The following is a 24,751-nucleotide window of genomic DNA, read 5'->3' as shown; positions in this document are numbered from 1 at the left end:
AATGTCAAACCACAAGTTCTAGCAGAAAGCCATACACCGCTAATAGTTTAAAACCCTTACCTGAAGAAGATTATGTGCTTGAAAAAGATTTTGTGCTTTGATGGTTATTGCTGAGACGCGAGGAGGGAGAGAGGCGAGGGAGACGACACGAACAGGAAGCACAACTCGAGCAAACGCGGAGGCGAGAGATGCGCGAGCAACCGAGCTCAGACGGAAAAGAGAGGCCAGACGCGACCACACAATGCGAAGGATCTGAACATAGTCGCAACGATGGCGGCGAAAATGCAGTCGCGGTGAACCAAGGTGAGCTATGATGATGAACACAAATGCCAACAAAGAGCGCAGTGGTCATGCGAATCCAAATCGGTGGCGAGGCGACGCCAATGCCAGTGGAGCCTCCATAAATTTGGGAAAAAGAACTCGCTAGGGCTTGGTTTTCATGGAGGAAGGGCTCTACTAGGGTTTGGTTTTTTTATGGAATAAGTTGGGAAAAATCTGAACAAAGAGAAGAGTTAAATTAGCAAGGGTATTTTAGTCTTTTTACTTTGTTATACACATTCCATTCCCATTGGAATTAAAGATAACCAAGGGGAGATAGGAATGAAACTGGTGGTGTTTTGATTTCAGGAAATAAAATTTACCTGGGAATAAATTTTTAAGCTTTGAAACAAACATAGGAATAAGATATTCCCATCTAAATATTCCCGGGAATACTTAAATATTCCCCCAACTATACACATTCTAAGGGTTAACCAAGAGTTGGAAAGATGGAAGGAATTATAATTTTTTCTTCTCGGGTTCTTAGTAAAAATATATTACTTCATACTATCGGGTCGTTAAGGAGTATTGCTAGATGCCAACCTTGATTAGTAAATTTAGTATAACTAATTTACTACCCGCTTAGTATTGAACCTATGGAGTCACACACTAACGAGTGTTCTAATCTTTGCTATAGAATTATTTAATTATTATTTCGATTTGATCAAATAAATAATTGTATTAATTCAAATGAAATGTTCTTATATTCTTTGCTAGCACCAAGAATATAATAATAGTATGATAATTGAGAATATTAAATGAGATTTGAGAATAATTAGTTATTTTATTTCTAAATTTGAATTCTAAATTTGGATGAGATTATAACTGATTTTGTTTCAAATTAAGTTATGATATGATTCATAAATTTGAAAGATTCAAGTTTAAAATAATAAGATATGATTTCAATTTGAATTGAGATTCAAATTTAAAATTAGTAACAAATCTTCTACTATATATATATGCCAAGAGTAGAGGAAATAGATGAGAATAAAACACAAGAGTTTTATTCCTTTACCTCTACATACATAAATGTATATGAGCCTAATTCTTGGAGAAGAATTTTATAGCGTGCAAAGAGTTGCAAGAGATTTCTCAATTTAGATCAGATGTCCATTGGTCAAGGAGACAGCAAAGATTAGTCTCGGTGTGGATACGCATAGCGCCTTCGTACCATCGAAGGAGAAAGTGATTTTTACTAGCGTATACAGGTATTAGAGGTTTTTCAATTTAGATCAGATGTCCATTGATCAAAGAGTTGACAGCAAAGGTTGGTCTCGATGTGGATACACATAGCGCCTTCGAACCATCGAAGGAGAAAGTGATTTTTACTAGCGTATATAGGTATTTAGATCTGATCTATATATTGTTTATTTGAATAATATTTAAACACAAAATAGATTTTTAAAATTACTTTCTTATCTTTCGCTGTGTATTATGAACACATGATAATCCTTCAGGTCTTGCGATAGTTGCAACATCAATTGAAGATCTTGCAGTTCCATAACATTTGCTACTGCAACAACTGTCCAAATGAATTTACCTTAAAGTAGTATTTTTGATAAAGTATAACTATAAATTAATTAAAAAAAAGTGAATTGTTGCCTTTGAGTAAATCAAATTTAATTATTCAACAAATAACAACAACAAAAAAATCAATTCTTGCAAAAATCTAACGTGAAATAAATTACTTTATTTTATCGAGAATCCATCTAATTTAATAATCCTTAATCAGCTTGGCCAAATAGATGATATTAAACGAAAATATTTAAAAATAAAAAAATTAATTAAAAATTATCATAATTTATTTTATTTAATATTTATTAATAATTATAATAATGAATAAATACTAAATAAAATAAGTTATATTATGTTTTTTCTATCTAATAATACCGCAAAACATGGACAACATCCGGTGGTTGAGGTTCCATGTCATGAGATGATAGAGCTCTCCATCAAACTCTATGGTCATAGATATCAATTTATCAACCAAATGTTTTTGGGTCATGGTAAATCTTTATCGGTTACAAAATTGGTTGTATTGTGACCGAATACAAATCTAAGAATTTTTTGCAATGAAATTTAATTTGTTGATTACATGACACTTCTGTAATCAAATAACATAAAAAAAATTAACAATGATCAAAACTAATTTCATATTGAATTGTTAAGTATGGGATTTTCTATCCAACAATTAAGTACTACAACAATTTATATTGTTGTTCATACCATTTTTGCCAGTTAATTTACTTTATTAATAGAATAATTGGTTCTAACAAAACGTGTCAGAACATAATCTTATTTGAACTAATTAGCTATAGTAGTTTCAACAAATACCTTGTGAGCAGCTATAAATATTTGAAAGTGCTTCAATGCTTTCCAATAACATAAAAAGAAGAAGATAAAAAATAAATGGAAAAGAAGGGAAAAATCATAGTATCAGTGGTTGTTTTGCTTTCGCTCATCCTTGTGGTGGGGGTTGCCACCGGGGTCATCGTGGCCGTTAATAACAAGAAAAGCAATGGCGCTGATGAAATGCAAAACACTAAAGAAAGGTTCACGAGTCTCATGTGTCGCAACACACAAACCTCTGTCGCGAGGTTCTAAGCCAAGTTGATGGTTCCTCTTCTTCCGACCCAAAAGCATACATCGACACCGCCGTGAACGATATTAGAGACGGCGTCACCACCGCCCTAAAGATGATGACGACTGAGGAGGAGTTCTCTAAAGATGACAACGGAATCAAGATGGCCATTGATGGTTGCAAAGAAGTCATGGAGTCCGCATTGAGCAGCCTCGACCTTTTCAGCAATGTGCTTCACAGAAATCACGACATTAACTCTGTACAAATGCAAAGCCCCGACCTCAAGAACTGGCTTAGCGCCATTATCTCATATCAGCAATCTTGTGTTGACATTTTTGAAGATCAAAATGAAGGAGAGAGAAAAATCAAAGAACAACTACAAAGCCAGAGTTTGGATCGTGTTGAGAAGGTTTCCATCATAACTCTCGATATTGTTACTGGTTTGGCTAAGATCATTGAAGATCTTGGTCTGCATGTGCAAATGAAACCCATTGCTTCTTCTAGGCATGTTCTTCGCGAAGAGGTTGATAACGAGGGGTTCCCCGATTGGTTTTCCTCTTCAGATCGCAAGCTGTTGGCGAATGATGTGAAGTTTCATGTTCCAAATGTAGTGGTTGCTAAAGATAGTAGTGGGAACTCTAGGACGATTCAGGATGCAATTAACTCGTATCCAAAGGCAAAGAATTTTCAGGGAAGGTACATTATCTATGTTAAGGTGGGGATCTATAAAGAGAATTGTACGGTTCCATCTCATGCAATAAACGTTTTCATGTATGGCGATGGCCCTACTAAGACCATTATCACTGCTAGTATGAGCAATGTCACCCACAACCTCAAGACCATGTTAACTGCCACTTTCGGTAATTCCTTATTTTCTCTATTTTATTATTATATGAATAAAGACTCACATGTAATTTTTTGTGAAATTGATAGTTAAGAACGGTTAGATAATAATTTTCAAATATTAATTTCATAAAATAACTACATATAAACCTTCTTCAATCTTCTCGTAGGCACACACATGTACACGACAAATATTTGTATAACTCATCTTTTATCTAGTCACTTGAAACTCGACATAATATTCTATATGAGAAGAAAAGAAGAGTTGGCAAAAACAGAATAAAACAAGTACACAATATATAATATGAGTCATACATAATATATAATGATTACTCTAATTAATATATAATAAAATGAATATGCATGCATGTAGTGAATAAAGCGGGAATGTTTCTTGCGAAGGACATGAGGTTTGAGAATGCAGCTGGTGCAAAAGGGCACCAAGCAGTTGCACTAAGAAATGTGGGAGATTTTTCAGCTTTCTATAACTGTCACATACACGGTTATCAAGACACCTTGTATGTTCAAGCTAACAGGCAATTCTACCGCAACTGCGAAATCGCTGGAACAGTTGACTTTATCTTTGGTACATCTCCCGCCGTGATTCAGAGAAGCAAGCTCATCGTGAGGAAGCCCTTGCCAACTCAGTTCAATGTGTTGGTCGCAGATGGCACCGTCGAGAGGAACATGACTACTGGCATTGTGATTCAGGAATGCCAGATTGTTCCAGATCCAATGTTTGACTCTGTCAAGTACCAAATCAAGACTTATTTGGGTAGGCCATGGAAGGAAGGATCGAGAGCAGTAATCATGGAATCATATCTGGGTGACTGGATTAATCCGGAAGGGTGGGCCCCTCATGATGGCAATGAGATGAAAGGCTTCTTAGATATTTGTGAGTATGGAAACACCGGACCTGCTACTTCAGTTCATGGAAGAATCAAGTGGAAGGGGTATCGTGGTATGATAACTAAGAATGAAGCCATGCGATTCACTGTTGCTGAATTCCTCAAGGGTGGACCTAACAATGGTGCTGACAGATGGTTGAACGCTCTTGGTGTTCCTTTTGACAGTGGTTTTCTAAGACCATAACATTTATTACTTTTTAATTATATTATTTAATCTTTCCTCTCTCAAAGAGATTAAATGTATCAATAGCAAATAGAAAAAATGTTGGTTCTTTTTTAATATTTGTCTTGTATTTTTGTATTAATACTAACTAACTTTTTATATTTTTTTAGTCTATCTAGTAACATTTTTCTAAAAAAAATATTGTCTGAATCTTTGTTTACTATAATATACTAGGAAAAAGAAGTGCCACACATTAAATTGACCTATTCGGTCTAGTTCTCAAAACCATAAAAATTTCAAAGTTAGATTGGTCTCCACTCTCAAAACCAAGAATGGCAACTACTCAAATGAAGATGACAAAAACATCTTTTCATGAAAATGCTTTGTTTAAAAATGTGACTTATTATTTAGCCACACTTTAAACAAAGACAACATTTTTAACATATAAAAACTAACCATACAATCCATCATCCAAGGATCAAAATAAAGAAAACATTTTTATATTAAGACAATTATAAAATCTTTATAGTAGTATCCACCTTTAACTATATTATTTAATCTTTCCTCTCTCAAAGAGATTAAACGTATCTGATATGACTGTTATAAATCAGTTATATATATTATAACTCGGCTATGAACGTTATAAATCGGTTATCAATAACAAACATCAAAGCAAATATCAAAACGCTCGAATAATATGCAATTACTCTCCGTTTAAAGTAAAATTACTCGAAAACATAAATGTTATCCTTTAATCTCGAATATAAAAAGAAGTTAAGACATTGATTTGAGATACGGCAATACAAAGCATATTATTCACTCACTAACTTGAGCGTCGGAGTGCCTTTTACAGGTACCCACCCCTTGTTCTCCTGTTGCCGAAGTATAACTCATCTTGATAGAAAGCTCCTAGTTACTCACCGACGGACAAGCTATACACCGGCCATCCTTCACAAGAACAAGTGGCGACCACCGTGGGGCCTAGAAACAAAACCCTTTTTTCTATAGGTCCTAAATCTTCTAGATTTCCTCATTGCTAACCAATCTCCCCCCACACTATCCGAACTTCTTCGGATGGTAACAGAGTTACAACATGCTAATCAGCGCATGGCAGAAGAAACTCAAAGAATGGAAAATCAAATAGCCGAGATAACTAATACTTAGATTGCTAATAATGGTGATCACAATGAGCAAACAAATGAAGAAGAAGAAAATTCTAATCCAATGCATTTCTTTAACACTTAGCAACTAGAAGGAGATCAACCAGCCAATGAAGATGATGAATTGGATAATGCAACCAGACCATTTACGGCAGAAGTCATGAATTTTCAATTGCCTAGAAACTTTGTATTACCAATGACTCTGACTCCCTATGATGGCATGAGTGATCCAAAAAAACAAATAAAAAAGTTTTCGCTCCATGATGATAGTAAACGGTACTTCCGATCCTATCTTTTGTCGTTGTTTTTCTACTTTTTTAGGCGGTCTTGCACTTGATTGGTTTTCCTCTTTGCCTGTAAATTCTATTTCACGTTTTCAGGAGCTTGCCAAGTTATTTGAAGATCAGTTTGCTGCTCTTTCATATATTTACATGACTTTGACATTTGAACACTCTCAAACAAGGACAACATGAAAGCCTAAGGGAGTATGTCACTCACTTCACCAAAGTAGCAATGAGCATCCCAAACCTTCACCCAAAGGTGCACCTACATGCTATAAGGAGTGGACTGTGTCCAGGAAAGTTCCAAGAGGCCATCACAGTAGCCAAACCCAGAACCTTGGCCGAGTTTCACGAGAAAGCCAAGGGTCAAATGGAGATTGAAGAGCTACGCCAAGCTTGGAAGTCAAAAAAGAGCCAAAGCAATAAGGATGACAAAGCTCGGGACAATAAGAAACCTTTTTGGTTAACACCGTGTTACAATTCTTATACCCAATTCAACACCAAAAGGGAGAAAATAATAAAAAAAAATACTGAATGAAAAACTAATCAAACCTCCTCGGAAAGTTGAAAATTACCAAGATCTGAAGAATGTAGAAAAGTCGAAGTATTGTGCCTTTCACCAAAAGCATGGACATACTACCGATGAGTGTGTCATAGCCAAAGACTTGCTAGAGCAACTAGCTCAGCAAGGACATTTAGATAAATACATCAGGGGCCATATCCAAAAGCGTACAACACATTTAATCGATCAACCTTCTGCGAGGAAATCTTCTAGCGACAAGGACAAAGCAAATCTTGCCCAACCCAATCAACCCCGAGTGTCATTAATTGTATATCTGGGAGTTTTGCCAGTGGCGGAACCACAAGTTTGGCCCGAAAATGCAGCTATCGAGCTATGCTCGCCGTTGAAGGTACCATGAACAATCCACAACCTCTGCCCAACTTCCCAGAGATGGCTTTCCAACCATCTGAATTCCATTCAACTGAGATCAACTTGGATGACCTAGTCATTATCTCCATTCAACTGGTGGATCTAATAGTCCGCAAAATGCTTTTAGATCCCGGGAGTAGTGTCGATATCCTTTTCTACTCCACATTTAAAAAAATTAAGCTGAGCAATAACACACTGCAACCATCCATTGGAGACTTAATTGGATTTTCAGATGAACGAGAGTAGCCTGTCGTGGGATCTGTGTGGTTACAGACCACACTAGGTGAGAATCCTCTAACAAAAACTCGATATTCAATACCTTATGGTTGGTTGTTTCAGTCCTTATAACTTAATCCTTGGCTGACCTTTTTTAAATAAGTTCGGTGCAGGACAATCTTATTGTCACAATTCACAGTGATCACTATGAAGCTCGGCATTGCAATAATGTCAGTCTAAAATAGTCTATAGCCAACCGAGCTATAGGTGCGCAGACAGGCATGGATCTATTCATTAAAGTCTGGGGGCATTTGCCCTCATTGAGTTCTTAGATAAAAAATAAATATATATATCTTTATTGTAATGTATTTGTATTTTCTCTTACATTTAAAAAAATTATTGTATTATATAAATTTAATTTATTAGTATTCAAAAAATCAAATTTACTCATAATAAAAAAACAAATAATAATAATAATAATAATAATAATAATAATAATAATAATAATAATTGCCATTCTAGCCAATCATTAGTTAATTAAGTAAAGCTAAGTATAACTTTTCAAATGTAAAAGATATTATTAGCATGTTTTTAAAATTTATTGATTTTTATTATTTTATTTTATTTTATTTTAGTCTTACATATAATGTTATTTTCGTTGAAAAAATTTCTATCATAAATTTTATAAAGTATCAATTCTGTAATTAAATAATAAAAATTAAATGATTAATTTACAAAAAAAGGCATTTGATTATTTAGACCAAATTTAAAAAAATTATAATTGTTTGATTTAAATTTTTGTTTTTTTTATTATTATGTTTCTTTTTTTTATCTCTCACACAATTATATATTGAGATTTGAGATATAGTATTTTTTTAATCATAATATATAATCTGGTTAGTATAAAATATTTGATAAGATACTAATATTACATATTAAATGCAACATTGTCAAAATATTGAAATAAGAAAAAATACTTCTTAATTAATATGCTTTTTGATATATTAATTAAAGTATTAGAATTTTGTTAATATATTTAATTTAAGATATATAAATATATTTAAATTAATTTTTTATATATTAATTTTGTCCCCATTAATAAAATTTTCTGGGCCTGTCACTGTGCGCAGATAAACGTCGTCCGTAACTCACTCGAGCTTCCATCAATAGCCAAGTTAGACCCAAGAGCCAAGCTTCAAGACCGACCCACTCCAATGGAGGAGTTACAAAAAGTTTCTTTAACTAACGATCCAAACAAGTTTACTTTTATAGGTTTGGCTCTGTAAGAAGCCGCAAAAGAAAAGCTTAGAAAATTTCTTCAACAGAATGCCGACCTATTCACTTGGACCCCTGCCGACATGCCTGACATTGATCTTTCTATAATATCACACAAGCTAGCATTGAACTCATCAGTCAAACCTATAGCATAGAAAAACGCAACCTCGGTATGGAGAAACGACAAGCATCCTTGGAGGAAACTAAAAAGCTCATCGACGCCGACTTTGTCCGAGAAATCATATTAATAACATGGTTAGCTAATGTTATGGTAGAAAAACATAATGATAAATGGCGCATTTGTGTTGATTTCTCTTACCATCTATTGATGCTTTAGTTGATAATTCATCTAGCTTTGTCACTTTATGTTTTATGGATGCATATTCTGGTTATAACCAGATCTTGATGTATCGTTCAGATCAAGATAAAACTGCCTTCATAACTGAGTATGGTAATTTTTGCTATAAAGTTATGCCTTTTGGCCTTAAGAATGCAGGGGATACTTACCAGTGACTTATGGATAAGATGTTCGCTAAACAAATTGGTCGCAACATGGAGGTCTATGTTAATGACATGGTAGCTAAAACCAAGATCAACAAGTCTCACATAGACGACTTTGTGGAAATCTTCGCCCAAATCAAATACAACATGCAACTAAACACTGAAAAATGTGCCTTTGGTGTCCAAGGAGGTAAATTTCTTGATTTTTTTGCTTACAATCCGAGGTATAGAGGCAAATTCTGACAAATGTCGAGCTATGTTGGAAATGAAGAGTTCTCAAACAATAAATAAGGTCCAACGATTAATAAGGAGACTTGCTGCCTTATCAAGATTTTTTACCTTGTTTAGCTTCTAAGTCTTCTTGATTTTTTCAAATGCTCAAAAATAAAAATAATTTTCATTAGGATAATGATTGTCAAACAGCTATTTTCAAACCTCAAAATTATTCTTTCAAAACCTCTGATTTTGCAAAAGCCTGAATGCGGGGAAGAACTTTATCTTTATTTATCCATCACTGACTGGGCTATTAGTTTTGTTCTTGTTATAGAAAGGAACAAGGTGCATAATCCTGTTTACTTGGATAGCAAATCACTGTAAAATGTCGAGTTTTGTTATCCGAAGTCAGAAAATCTCACCTTAGCTTTGGTGTTCTCAGCTAGACGTCTCCGACCTTATTTCCAGAGCCATATCATTAATGTTCGGACTGAATAACCACTTCGACAAGTGCTAACAAATCCAGAATTAGCTGGATGACTAATAAAGTGGTCTAGCGAACTATCTGAATTTGATATTAAATATCAAAGTCGATGATCCATCAAATCACAATATCTTGCAAACTTTGTCGCCGAGTTTACTGCTCCCAATTCTGATGAACTACCCATAGAATGGACACTTTATGTAAATGGTGCCTCTAATTCACAAGGGTATAGAGCTGGTATTCTCCTTGAAGATGGTAATGGAATTATTCTGGAACATTCTCTATGTTTCTCCTTCAAGGCAAGCAACAATCAGGCCGAATACGAAGCACTCATTGCCGACTTAAGGTTAGCAATAGAATTGAACATTCCTGAAATAAAGGTACATTGTGACTCTTTATTAGTAGTCCAACAAGTGAATCAATCATTTCAAGTCAAAGACCATCTTTTAACAAAATATTTAGAAATTGTTAAATCCCTAATTTCTTCTTTTTTAAAATTTGAAATTCATCACATTCCAAGAGAACAAAACCACCGAGCTGATATTCTGTCAAAGTTAATAATTTGAAAAAAATCCGACGACAAACTTCTTTTTTTACATTATTAAATGATAACCTCTATAGACAAGGTTATACTCGCCCACTCTTGAAATGTCTAAATAGGTCGGAAGCAAATCTCGCCTTGACTGAGGCCCACGAAGGTATCTGCAGTACACACATAGGAGCTTGGAGTCTATCTTCTGGCCGAGCTTACAGAAATATTGTCATCAAAAGGTGAAAACTTGCACAAATTGCCAAAATCATGCTCCCATAATATATATACCAGCCGAGCTCTTGCATAACTCTGAAGTAAGTTAGGCCTTTTATCAATGGAAAATCAATATTTTCGATCCATTTTCCTTTGCACCAGGTCAGATCAAATTTTTAATTATACCTATTGACTATTTCTCTAAATGGATTGAAGCACAACCATTAGCCAAAATCACATCAAAACAAATGATTTCTTTTGTTTGTAAACATATTATATGCAAATTTGGTATATCTCAACATGTGATCACTGACAATGATCGCCAATTTGTCGATCATAACTTTACATATTCTTTTTATAAAATTTAAAGATCCAACAACATTTCTCTTTAGTTGAACACCCACTGACTAATGGATTAGCTAAAGTAGCAAAAAAGGTTATCTTACATGCTTTAAGAAAGAAATTGGATCAAGCAAAAGGACTTTGGGCTGAGCTAATCCTAGAAATTCTTTGGAGATACAATACCACTACACATTCTACCAACAAAGAAACCCCATTCCACTTAGTCTATAAGTTGGATACTATGATTTCTTTGGAGGTCTTTCAATCCTCGTTGCAAACACAAGTAACCAACCACAATGAAGCTCGGTGACTAGACCTGTATTCCATCGAAGAAATCCGAGACATAGCAACTCTTCGTCACGAGAAATGTAACACAACATAGCTCAATGATATAATCAAAAGGTCCATCCTCGCTCATTTCAAGTCAACATCCTAGTACTCAGGAAAACTGAGCAAGCCAGACAACCTCCATCTCATGGTAAACTTGCAACCAAATGGGAAGGCCCATTTTGAGTTGTTGAAGTCTTAGGAAATGGAGCATACAAAATTCAATCTTTAAATGGTACCATTTTACCTAATACTTGGAATATCTCCTCTTTGCTTATACTCTTTTTCCTACTCTCAAGATTTTTACCAAAGAGAATTTTGCTTGGAGAGGTTTTAACAAGGCATGCTTACCTGCACCTTTGTAAACAATGGTCAAATAACAATCTATTGTGGCTCAAGAAAAGCTGATTTATATATCAATTATATTCTTTCCAGCTGATCTCTGTCAAATTTGACCTATGACTATCAAATGCAAATTATGACTAATATGTCACCTGCAGTAAACTATTCCTTCAATTACATGCTCCATAAACATCACAACTTTATCCATTCGTGATCACATTTTTTGGAATATCTCCAAATCAAAATTTTACCATATTAAATTAATACCTATCGATCATAACCAAGTCACAAAAATTGAAGTGAATATCTATAAAGATTACCCAAAATTCATCGAAGGAACTATTCTGACGTATTAACAAATTCAATCTTCATAAAATTCCATTCACAAACTAATTGATCATTTCAAATGACAATGAAACCACAAACCTATCTATCGTCAAATATTATCTATCAATAGTGCAAATATATATAATCAATCCATACATAGCCAAAACAACTGGCCAAATTCAGAACAAAAGTCATCACAAGATCGATGATCAACAGTTTTTTACAACTTATAAGACTACATCATTGTCTTCAAAATAACAAAAGCATAAAAACAAAATGCTAACAACAAGCCATACATCACTCTACTAGCTTTTCATCCTCTTCCTATATAGCCTCGTCATCATCTACTAGATTTTCTTCACGGACCACTTTACCTGGATCCATCTGAGACAAATCTTGGTCAGGGACAAGAAACTTGGCTTGCATCACCACCTGCTCAAATCCTTCGGCAAAGGAATCTAAAATTTCAGTTTTCCTACTATTCTCCAAATTATTAAGTTTCACAGTAACTTCAATCATTTGATTTTTTATATTAGAGAAATCACTCTCCTTTTTCTTCAACAACTCTGACTCTTTCTCACAACTACTTTTACCGACTTAAGTTCCTCTTCTTTTTTTGAGAACTTCTTTCTCATCTCATCTATCAGATCATTCTTTAAATCCAAATCTTCTCTCAAATTAGCTATCTCATCAGTCTTTTCTAACAATTTTTTATGCTTTACCTCCCGACTCTGACCAATGCTCGCCAATCGGAATTCGAGCACCTACAAAAAAAGAGCAGCCATGTTAGATAACTAAAAGTTGTAATCTAACTTATACATGCACTTGAATCGTACCTATAAATATTGATCAATAGCAACATCCCCAACCTCATTTACTAAGGCTACGTCGGATGATGACAGAAACGTCTCATCGGCAACAACCATGAAAGGGAAATTCTTATCCCAAAATGAGGATCCATCATCTCCATCGGCAAAACCATGCAATTTTTCTTGAATACTCACAAAAGTAGTCAACTCCTCCAGCGGAATCTCTTTTCCTTTTCTAGTTAAGTCATCAGACACATCAACATCAATAAGGTCGGTCTTTTTATTTTTAAAGACGATCTTCCTTTTTTTTGGAATAGGTTGATTAACCTCCATTCCTCCATCTCCTTTGCTCGGGTTTGGTGAAGAACCCTCTTTTTCCACATTCTTTATCTTGAAACGAGCTCGTAAGCTCGCAGTCGAAACTCCAGTATATTTTTTACCTAAGCAAAAACAAAAAGAAATATTCAAATTCAAATTAGCTATGCTTCTAAAACATTTGAAAATCTTCTATCAAACCTTACCAAGGTAGTTCACCACGGACATTTTGTCCTCTTCTCATGGAAGCAAATCAAAAATAGAAATTGAATTTTCTCTATCAACAACCTCTACCAGATAGTCTGTTATACACTCATTCCTTGGATTTATCTCTTCTGGACCCAAAATGTGTTACAGTTGGGAACACCACCCGAGAGAAAACTTCTCACCAAGGTGTTCATCCAGATGAAAAGAAAAATTTTTTTCTGCCAATTTTATTTTCAAAAATATTTCTTTAAAATCTTTAAATGACGACTTGTAAAGTTTTAAAATTGAAAAACATGGGTACTATTCAAATTTACCCAAACTCCTTTCCAAACCATTTTAGCCTGGAACATAGAAAAGAATAATTCTAATGAAGGTTTCACTTTCAGAAATTTCATAAATATTTTAAAACACCAAAAAGTCCAACCATTTGGGTGAAATTGAGAAGGAGCATAGTTCAATTGCTTTAACACATTACATTCAAAATCAGTAAATAGCAACTTCACTCGAAACTCTTCCAGGACACAACTATATATGTAGAAATATTCAAAATGATTTTTCCTATGAAACACACGCTCAACCCTTGTACATGATAACAGTTCCACCCGAACCCCAAACCTCACTATTTTGAAAGAATCTATTTCATCAACGCTATCTTTATCTACGAAGAGAGACCCATATATTTCTCATCCTTATTCACCCACTTATACAAACCATCATCATCATCCTTTTATACTTTTTTACCATTTTTTTTTCCCATTGTTTTTCATAGAACAAAAAGAAGAAGACGAAAGGATGAAAATCAAACTGAAAGAGAAAGAAACTGACCTCTTTTACTCATGTTTTACTTTCTTTCCAAAAAATGTTTTACCCAAACCGAACTTTCATTTATGAAACCCTTCATGATTCTAAATAAATATGTCAAAATTTAATGAAATCGGTTCAGTTCTATCTCATCAATCACAACCGTTGTCTCAAAAACAATGACACTAAAACGCCTTGGAAACTAGAATGATAGTTTTTTTCTCATTTAATAACAAGATTTTTTCTTTTTTCTTTTTCAAAACAAATACTTTTCCATTTAATTATTTAAGTTTTTATATTTATTTTGATAAAATATATTGAACTGGGGGCTCCATACCTATACATCAAAATGTCGAGTTTTAACTCATCAATAAAAGCTCAACTTGTTTTTATCAAAATACCACCAAGCCAAGTTTGGGGGTTATGATATGACCATTATAAATTGGTTATATATTATAACTCGGCTATGAACGTTATAAATCGATTATCAATAACAAACATAAAAGCAAATATCAAAACGCTCGAATAATATGCCATTACTCTCCGTTTAAAGTAAAATTACTCGAAAACATAACCGTTATCCTTTAATCTCTGAATATAAAAAGGAGGTAAGACATTTATTTGAGATACGACAATATAAAGTATATTAGTCACTCACTAACTTGAGCGTCAGAGTGCCTTTTACGATATCCACCTCCTTATTTTTCTGCTGTCGAAGTATAACTCATCTTGACGGAAAGCTCTCCTAATTATTAATTGGCAGACGAACTATACAATGGCCAACCTTCACAAGAACAATATCAATAACAAATAGATTTTTTCTTTGAGGTATTTTTTCTTATATTTAGAGAGAGAGGTGTATTCTCCCTTTGTCAAGAGAGAATGTTGTTGTAATCTTCTTGTGATAGAGAGAAGTTATAGTTCTAAAAAAAATATTTTAGCAAATTTTTTGTTTTTCATCTCTATATTTTGCTACGTCATTTGTCTGATACCTAACAGTAAATTGTAATAAGCTAATTCGAATCCTTATATAGAGTATACTGACACTAAATCAAATCAATTGGAGTCTATTTATTATGTTGTTTACGTTTGAGTGTAATTCGAATAATCTATTTAATTCGATCTACACCTAGAATTTTCTCTGTGTAAATCGAACTCAATGAATTTGATTTATCATGGGTTATCAATCTAGAGTAAATCAAATTCAATGGTTTTAATTTATTATATGTTGCGTGGTTCAAAATCCATTCAAACAGTAAATCATTACTGAATCGATTAGTATCAATTTACTATTGTTCATGCTAAATCGAGTTTAACTGATTCGATTTACATTGAAAGAAAATAAATCTAGTTTATTTGATTCGATTGACATAGAATTATAAATAGAGCATAAATATAATTTAATTTAATTTAAAATATTCATGTAATTTTAATTCTCATTCAATTTATTTGTATAAATTATATTAATATATAACTATTTTATTTTTTTTAATCTTGTAACATTTTTCTAAAAAAAAGTTATCTATTTAGATTCTCTAAATTTTGTTTAGCATATAATACACTAAGGGAAAAAAAAAGTGTCACAAACTCTATCACACACCTTTGTATGACGAAAATTTAAATTTGGATTGGTCTCCAGTCCACATGACTTATATGAAATACCCACATGAAACACCATGAAGGAGACTATGAAACTCACGAACCATGCGAAGTGGCGATGGTACGGAATTTATAAAAAAAATTGATTGAGACAATAAAAATTAATTTAAATTATTTTATTTTATATTTATTAATTATTTTTTAAATAAATATATAATATTAAATATAACAAATATGTAATTTTAAATGTTAAATATTTAAAACTATATATTAAACTAAATAAGATGCTTTTAAATTATTACTTCTTCTCTAACATTGTTCTTTATAAAATTCATTTTCGTCATGTAATAAAAAAGTGAGTAAAAGAGTTGTCATTTCTTTCAGAATTAAGGTACCAATTCAATTGAGTCTATCACTATTTATATTATTCAATAAGCTGATTAATTAAAAAGAGTCTCATTATACATCTAAATATTTTTATTAATTAAGTTCAATTAAATTAGTCTAAATCCAATAAAAATTATTCACAAATATACGTGTGAATTTTTTTTTAATGTAAAAAATAATACCAAAATTTATAAGCTGTGATGCAAAAATTTCTTAATTTTGACCCGAAATTTTTTAAAGTTCTAAACTACTTGATGTTGTGGGTTTTTTTTTCTTGCTTCTTCTTATTCTTTTTTTCCTTTTTTATTCTTACAGAATCTCTATTTTTATTTATGAAGTTATATGTTTTTTTAAAAAAATATATATATTTATTGTCAAAAAAGATTAAAAAAATAAACAAAAAGTTATTTAATTCTTTTTTTGTATTTTTTTATTATTCGTTTTAGAGAGTGAAATAATGAGAATTATGAGAGTGTAAAACAAAAAAAATTATGAAAACAAAAAGAAGAAGGATGAGGAGGTGTTGTTTAAAAAAAATATAAAAAAATAATAACAAAATTTTTTAATCATAACATAAAAATTTCTTAATTTTGATACCGAAAATTTTTAAAATAACATATAAAACAAAATACTGTAATTTTTTCTTATTCTTTTTTAATTTGGAAGAAGAAGATCGATGCCAACGTTAAAGAATAATTGCACAGAAGCATAAAATAGAGTGCTGCAGTTTTTTTCTTTTTTTTTTTTGGAAGAAGAAGACAACGATATCAACATTAAAGAAGGATGACGATGATGATGAAAGAGGAAAAGAAGAAAAAAGAAGAAAAATCTACGAAAAAATATGTGCATAAATTTTGACTCGGTTAAACTTAGTTAAAAAAATTTTACTTATCTAGTATTTCTAAATTAAAAAATAAAATAACAAAGATGAAAATTATAAAGATAAAAAATAAGTGTTAAAATTAATTTCATCTAATATTTTAAACTCTCTAATAACTATTTATTTCTCTTTTTCTTATCTATAACAATATCTATAACATCTTTAACAATATATAATGGCAATATATAAGTTTGATATCCAAAATTTCTTTTCAATATTATCCTTTTTAATTAACTTCTCCACTTAACGTCAGTTATTCAACTTAAAACAACTTCTACCAATTTCTCTCATCTTATATTCACGTTATTAGAGCAACTTTGTATTTTTCATCTTCTCCCTGATTCAATTCTCTTCTTTCATGTCTTCATCTACTTTTGTTCATTCTTTTTTATCTTTCTTAATCTTTTTCTCATTTATTAAATCAATTATATATTAAAATATTTTTATTCTTTTGTCTCCAAAAAATTACAAGAAGAAGAGAAACAACTCATAATTAAGCATGCCAAAATTTCATTATTAATTTTCAATAAAAACTCCATTTTTATGATAACTATATAAGAAGAGTGATTATAATTTTTTAACAATTTATGAGTGATGTCAGATAGTATGAAAAATATTTATTTATATTAGATTAAGTCACAGTTAAAGAATATTAAAAGAAGATGGAATATACTTTTTTTGCAATTATATAGTTTACAAAAATAATAAAAAATGAAGCAATTTTTTAAGGAGAATAGGGTATGCTTTAGTGAATTTTTTATTAAAAATAAATTATTTTATCATTTGTGAGATCTAGAAAAGATAAAGATAAGGAAAAAAATTTGTCTTAATTTATATGGTTTAAAACTCACTACATACTCTATGATATTGTATTCTAACTTGTAATTCAGTCTCAATTTTTAACGAATACAGATAAAAAATTCATTATATGTATACATGTATTTTTTAGAAAATGATATTATAAAATGATAAATTAAATGTCTAATTTATAATATTATTTCATTAGTATATACCATTAATCATTTGTTTTATAATTATTTTTACTTTTATTTTAATGAACTATTTTTTTATTCATAATATTTTTCATTTTAATAGGTCATATTTTATTTTATGTTATCCTTGATTCAACTATTTGACAACAAATAAATTAGCATTTTTAAATTTTGTTTTAAATCTTAGTTTACAATCTTAATTCGGTTTTATTTTGTAATTTTTGTTTAGTTTATTTTTAATCGAATTTGATTTATTTATTTATTCTAAAGTATTGTTATTATATTTTAAAAATCTTATATGCAGTTAATTTTTGTAATAGAATTATGCCACTAATGTTTAAAAATAAAAATGTAGCGAGAAAGAGAGAAGAAGTTGTTGTACAAAATCCAATATCAAGGATCAAGTTGTTATTACAATCAAAACTTTGTTTTTTTTAATATGTCTTTTTTTCCTTCATAAATAACAGTTAAAAACCGTGAAAGTGTAATTTAAATTTTTTAAATAAATAACTAAATCTAATATTTCAACTGAAAGTTTGCTTCTACTAACATTTTTTTATAAACTATTTTTGCACTTTTTTAAATATAACCAAATCACAATATTTATAAGGTGGAACTGTATAGATATATTTATGTTTATTTTAAAAAAATAATTATTAATTAATTTTATGTAGGTTGTAAATTAAGGCATTATAACATTTGATTATTTTATTATAATTATTTTAAGGTTTTTCTATCAATACTTAATTTGTTATTTTTTTTAAATTTAAAATAATAAATCATATTATTTCTATATTCATGTGTAAAATTATTTTTATTTTAGGTTCTTTATATAATTAAATTACAATTTTATTATTATATTTATACTTCACATATACTTGAGGATAATAATTAATTTTTTCTTATTAGTGCCATAATGCACTTATGAATAAATAAGTTCAATTTTTAAAAAGTGATTTTTGATTACTTACTTACATTTCACCTCTTTAATTTTTAATTAATTGTCTTTAATATTATTTATTTATTTATTCGAAGATTTTCTTCAAAAACTATCAATTTAATATTCAAATTATTTTCTCATTTTACATATGTTTTTAAATTATAACTACTATAATTTTTGCTCAACTCTGTCCTATTCAAAGAAATATAACAATTGCAGTGAGAATAATAGTAAGAGAAAATAATTTTATGACAGACATGTGTATAGAGAATAATATATCCTGATGTTTATATTTCTTTTCACATAATATTTTATGTACATATTGATTTACATAAGATTTTTGAATTTTTTTTATTATTTTTAAAGTGTTATTCACTTTTAAGTGTAACTAAAATTAATAATTTAATATGACTTGATAAATTATTTTATTTTATTCATTATAAAATTATGATGTTATCGTTATTGTTTGTCCATTCAACTAACTATAAAAATATGAAAAAATTTTATTTTTCTGAAATTTTAGAAAATATGGATGCAATGATCTTTGAGTTACATAGCTTAGGATTTAAAGATGATTTTTAAATGAATATTGATTAGAAATAGAAAAAAATATTGTAAAAGTATTGCATAAATAATAGAAAATAAGTGGATAATATACATGTTAATTTAGATAACCAAAATAAAATAAAATAAGTAATAAAAGAAGATATAAAATTTCACCTTTTATTTTGTGGTACAAAGATAATATATAATAATATAATAAACCATAAAAAAAATATGAAACTTTTAAGATAAAATAAAAAAATGTGACATTTTATGCATTAGATAATTAAAAAATATTTATTATAGAAAAAGTTAAAAATATTCTAACCTAAAAAAGCTATTTAATAAAATTAAGAGAGAGAGAGTTGAAATTTTTTTAACTAATAAAAAAGAATCACCACCATCAACCTATTAAATTTGAGTAGAGAAAGTCTAGGGAGCCAGCAGATTTTGTGATTTTTAGCCATCAATTAGCCATCAATGATATTTTTAATGGTGTGAGATTGTATCTAATGGTGTAGAATCATTCAATTTCCTTTTGATGGTTAAGTGTTGGCCAGAATTTAACAAAAGTGCTGGCCCCTAGCACTCCTCATTTGAGTAATATCAAGTGAGAATTAAGAAATAAATCAGAACCATAAATTCAAAAGCTTTCTATCTCTTTTTATATAGTATTTTACTTTAAGTAATTATTTTTTATGGATAGTATTTAAATAACAAACAAAATATTAAGAAGATTCGCATTAGTTATGAAAACTAATATCATCCTTATAATACGATCGCATTATTTCAAAACATACAACATGAAATAATAAAATATAGTTTAATTAATGTGCACAATAAAACAAATGTAAAACTTATATAATAGCAGTCAAATATGAAAAGTAATGACAACTTTCTGTTCTAAAGTACTATATTAAATTGTAATTTAAATTTACAATTATTAGTTTTAGTGACTAAATTTATAATTATTAGTTAAAAACTTAGAATAATATACTATTTTTATTATATTAGTTAAAAATAATATATTTTTATATTATTTTTTAGGGTTACTAACATTAAATTTTGATAATTTGAACAAAAAATTTTAATACTTGTATGTCTTAAATTTTTTTTAATAGAACAATAAGAATTTAGATCCTCTAAATTTTGAATTTTTACATTAGAGGATAAAGTGTGATTTTTTACCATTTATTTCATAGGCAGGACCAAGAGAAAATATGAGAGAGAAACTATTCAAGATTGAGAAATTATACTTTACTCTCTAAAGTGAAATTCAAAATTTAGAGGATCCAAATTCGAACAATAAAATTACTTAACACACACATAAAAAAAATTATTATTTTTATACATTTAGATATTCAAAAGACACAAAAATAAATTCTTTTAGTACCACTTTAATAACTCATAAAAGTTAAAAGAACGAAAGGTTATGGATCAAAGTGATAGACAAGATATAAAATTGTGATCATGGTACTTGGTGATAATTAAAGAGAAGGTGGGAGGAGGGAAAAAAAATATATAAAATTGTGATCGTGGTACTTGGTGATAATTAAAGAGAAGGTGGGAGGAGAAAAAGAAAATGAGAAAAGAGAACAAGGTAATATAATAATTACGGTGAGACAATAGCAAACATATGTATAAAAAATAATTGTAAAAGAAAATAATAGTGTGTGTTACAATAAAGAAATATAATAAAAATATAAATTAATAATTTTAAAAAATTAATAAAATTAAATTAATAAATTGAATATAAATTTATACTTATCTATAAAAATAAAAAATATTTTGAATATAATATTTTATCTGTACTTCAAATTAAATACTATTAAAAAAATAAATAAATAAATATATATAATATTTATAAATATTTATCTTAATTTTGTTACATATAATAATAATCATATAATAAATTTTTTAATATTTTATTTAATTTAAATTTATAAATTTTATACGTTCTAAAATTTAAATAATTTATAAAATTTTTATATTTATTTTTAAATATTTTTTATTTTTAATTTTTAAATTATTTTATAAAATTTATAATTTTAAAAATAAAAATATAAAAATTAATAAATGCCTATTGAGCTGCTACTATAACATAATTAACTAATTATAATTGAATTATTGTTCACTATAATCACAACTTAATGACTTAAGGGCGTCGGCTTTCTAATTAAATTCAAATGAAACGAATTCATTGAAATTCTCAACAAATCATTGTATTCAATATAAGTAGTCTATCAAATGAAATATCTAAACAAAATGCTAAAATAAATCTACGTGTTAAGTATTTTTTTTGTTTTTAAGATTTAAGGTCAAAATTAAAATCGTTTCTGACTTTTTTATGTTATTAAAATCATTCTCAATGTTACAAAACGTTGTAAAATCATCCTTTTGACTATAAACAATATTTTTTAAACAATTTTATCTTTAAACAAAAATGGAAAAACTCTTCCTACTTTCACTACTAACCTCCATCATCATCACCATTGTTACACATCTCTTTCTCCTTATTGCCATCACCACTTCCACCATAACTATCATCACTTCCACCATAACCAGCACGTCTTCTTTCTCTTTATTTCTAATTCAGCATTCTAAATCACTATCACCCACTCACTACTCCCAATCTTTTTTTTTATCACCTGAACCATTTTTTTTGTACAACAATTCAACAACAATAACAATCACAATAAATTTACATAAATTTTAGATTAAGGTAATTTTTTAACAATCACCCCAAACCTGGCCCACACATCACATAAAACTTTCATTTCAACATTCTAAAATAATTAAACTTCAATATAGTGAGTTGAAGAAATTCAAGTTCAAAAACAAAAAACACCACACCTCAGCTGTGGAGGACAAAATTGAAAGGCATCAAACATTGGAGAGGAAATTAATTATCAAAAACATAGACTTAGTGTAGGTCTTGTACTAAGAGAACCCAATCCTAACCTTCACCAAATGATTCAAATTCAAATCGAACTTCTCTGGACACAAAGGGGTTCTCCACATGCGTCGATGTAGATTAATTCCAACATCAATTTTTCGAGAATAGGACACCTTCAGCGAAGGGAGCCCCGAGCTCCGTCGACTAAGTGTCGCACGTTCTCCGGGCCCCTTCACCAGCAACGATGACAACGAACGGAGTTTCGAACACCTCGTTACCCCGCACAACCCAAGCGTCCGACTCAGACCTGTTACCATTCTCATGATGAAGCAACTGCTAACGTCTCCTCGCCGTAGAAGGTTGCCCTCTTCTCCACCGTCACCTCCCTCTTCTTCGTTTTCTTTTCTTTTTTCTCTCTCTTTTGTTCTTTTTTTTTTCCGTTTCGGTTTGTCTGTCTTAGGTGCAGTGGGAAGGGGTGGGGTAATAGGTGGGTGGGACTGGGCTAATTAGTAATAATAAGAAAAGGGCATTTGTGTCATTTTAAAAATTATTATGTTCAAAATAACGATTTTATAACGTTTTGTAACGTTGAGGATGATTTTAATAACAAAAAAAGGTCGGAGACAATTTTAATTTTGGGCTCAAACTTTAGGGACGAAAAAAATACTTAACCCTAAATCTAATTAGCAAAATAAGTCTAATTAACAAAATCATTAACTTAGGAAGAAAGAAAAAAAATCAATTAAACAACTTTAGTATTTCCATCAAATCAAAGTAAAGGATAGTCTTTTTTTTATCAGTTCTGCCCTTATGGTGTATACTAGTGGCTATTTTCTTGTATAAATCCCAGAATCTTAAAGTATAATCAATTCACAACACACAACAAAAGTTATGTAAGTTTAATTTAAATTTTAATACAGCTCACCTCCCATTCTATTTGAATATATATAGAGGCATTCACAAAGAATATATATGGTGCAAGTACGATTCAATTAGTTATTGTAATTAATTTTTCCACATGTGTCTTGATCGTTAATTTTTAACTTCTTTTCCAAACCAACTCATCTACTCTCCCCAGAAACCGAACCGATCGAAAGGGGAAGAAAACATTGTCTATATTAATCATTAGTCATCATCTATATATATCTTAGGTAGAATGACTTTGGAATATATTCATCATTCCATTTGATAATTAACTAAACTTCAGAGCCTAATTAATCTTAGGTATATTCAGTGTGCATGCCTAGAGAAAATAATTTTCTTCTATGTGGAGGGCGGGTCCGATCCAATATTCCTACAAATCTGAATGCTTTCCAAACTAAATATTCCATTAGTCTCACTTGTAATGGTATGCATGAAGGCCAACATGTTAGGTAACCAACATTTGGAGGGGAAGAGTGAAATCAAATACTTAGAGAAGTTCATTGATGATCAAGTTCAACCATGGAATGTAATAGCCTTTATGCAGCGATTCCCAATCAAAGAGATCATTGATCCAACCCTCGGGAAAGATTGCACCAGAGTGCTGGGAAGTGTTCATGAATGTTACACAAAGATACTTGAAGCATGAACCTGATGGCCTTATTTTCAACTCCCAAATTATTTTTGGAATAAATTAGAATACAACTACAGATGGTGTAGGTTCTTATTTTTATTACACTGAGAAAAGCTCAGTATTTGATTAATGGCGTGAGTCAATACACTTTGTTGATGTATGGTTACTTATTATTATAGTTGATGTATCAATACATTTTGTTTGTATTTTGAATTATATTGACTTGTTTGTTTATAGTATTTTTCTTTTAGTTTGATAACACGATAAATTTGTTTATTTTTTGAAATATTATAAATATTTAAATACAAATTAGATAAAAATTTGTATTAAATTTATATTTATTTTATATGAAAACAAGTTTATTTTGCAATGAAAAAATCTAAAAAAAAATCTATTTACCTTACTGAAGGATTTATAGACGGCGGGTTTTCTGTCTGTATTCAGAGTTTGGGATGGTTTTCTAAGGTTCCAATTACAGACAAAAAATCTGTCGGAAAATCTGTTGCCAGTTACCGATGGAAGATCTGTCGGAAAATCTGTCTCTAATTACCGACAAAAAATCCGTCAGAAAATCTGTCTCTAGTTACCGACGGAATATCCGTCGAAAAGTTCGACGTTCCAGAGAAATGGAGGGGAGCATTTACCGAGGGAAAATCTGTCGATAACTGATAAAAATCTGTCGGTAAATAATTTTCGACGAGGCTTTTATAGAGGGACAAAATCCATCGGTAATTTCATCGGTAACCAAAAATCCGTCTGTAATAAAAATCAAATCTCGATTTAAATCTGTCTGTATTAAGCAATTTTCTAGTTGTGAAGTTGTTTAATTCTTTCTTTTTGTTTTTTTCTTTGTATTTTTTTATTATTCTT

The 24,751-nt window shown here is 30.1% G+C and overlaps 1 protein-coding gene across 1 annotated transcript; it reads left to right on the top strand.

Annotated features, from left to right (window-relative positions):
* Nucleotides 1–270: 270 nt before the first annotated feature.
* Nucleotides 271–4,834, top strand: LOC112742333 (pectinesterase-like). The gene is made up of 3 exons (XM_025791568.1): nt 271–293; nt 2,867–3,759; nt 4,116–4,834. Exons 1-3 carry the CDS (start codon nt 271–273, stop codon nt 4,832–4,834), a joined length of 1,635 nt encoding a protein of 544 aa, XP_025647353.1.
* Nucleotides 4,835–24,751: the final 19,917 nt, after the last annotated feature.

The sequence above is a fragment of the Arachis hypogaea genome, chromosome 14 (genome assembly GCF_003086295.3).
Source record: "Arachis hypogaea cultivar Tifrunner chromosome 14, arahy.Tifrunner.gnm2.J5K5, whole genome shotgun sequence".
Lineage (NCBI taxonomy): Eukaryota > Viridiplantae > Streptophyta > Magnoliopsida > Fabales > Fabaceae > Arachis > Arachis hypogaea.
This window is presented reverse-complemented; position numbering and strand designations above follow the sequence as displayed.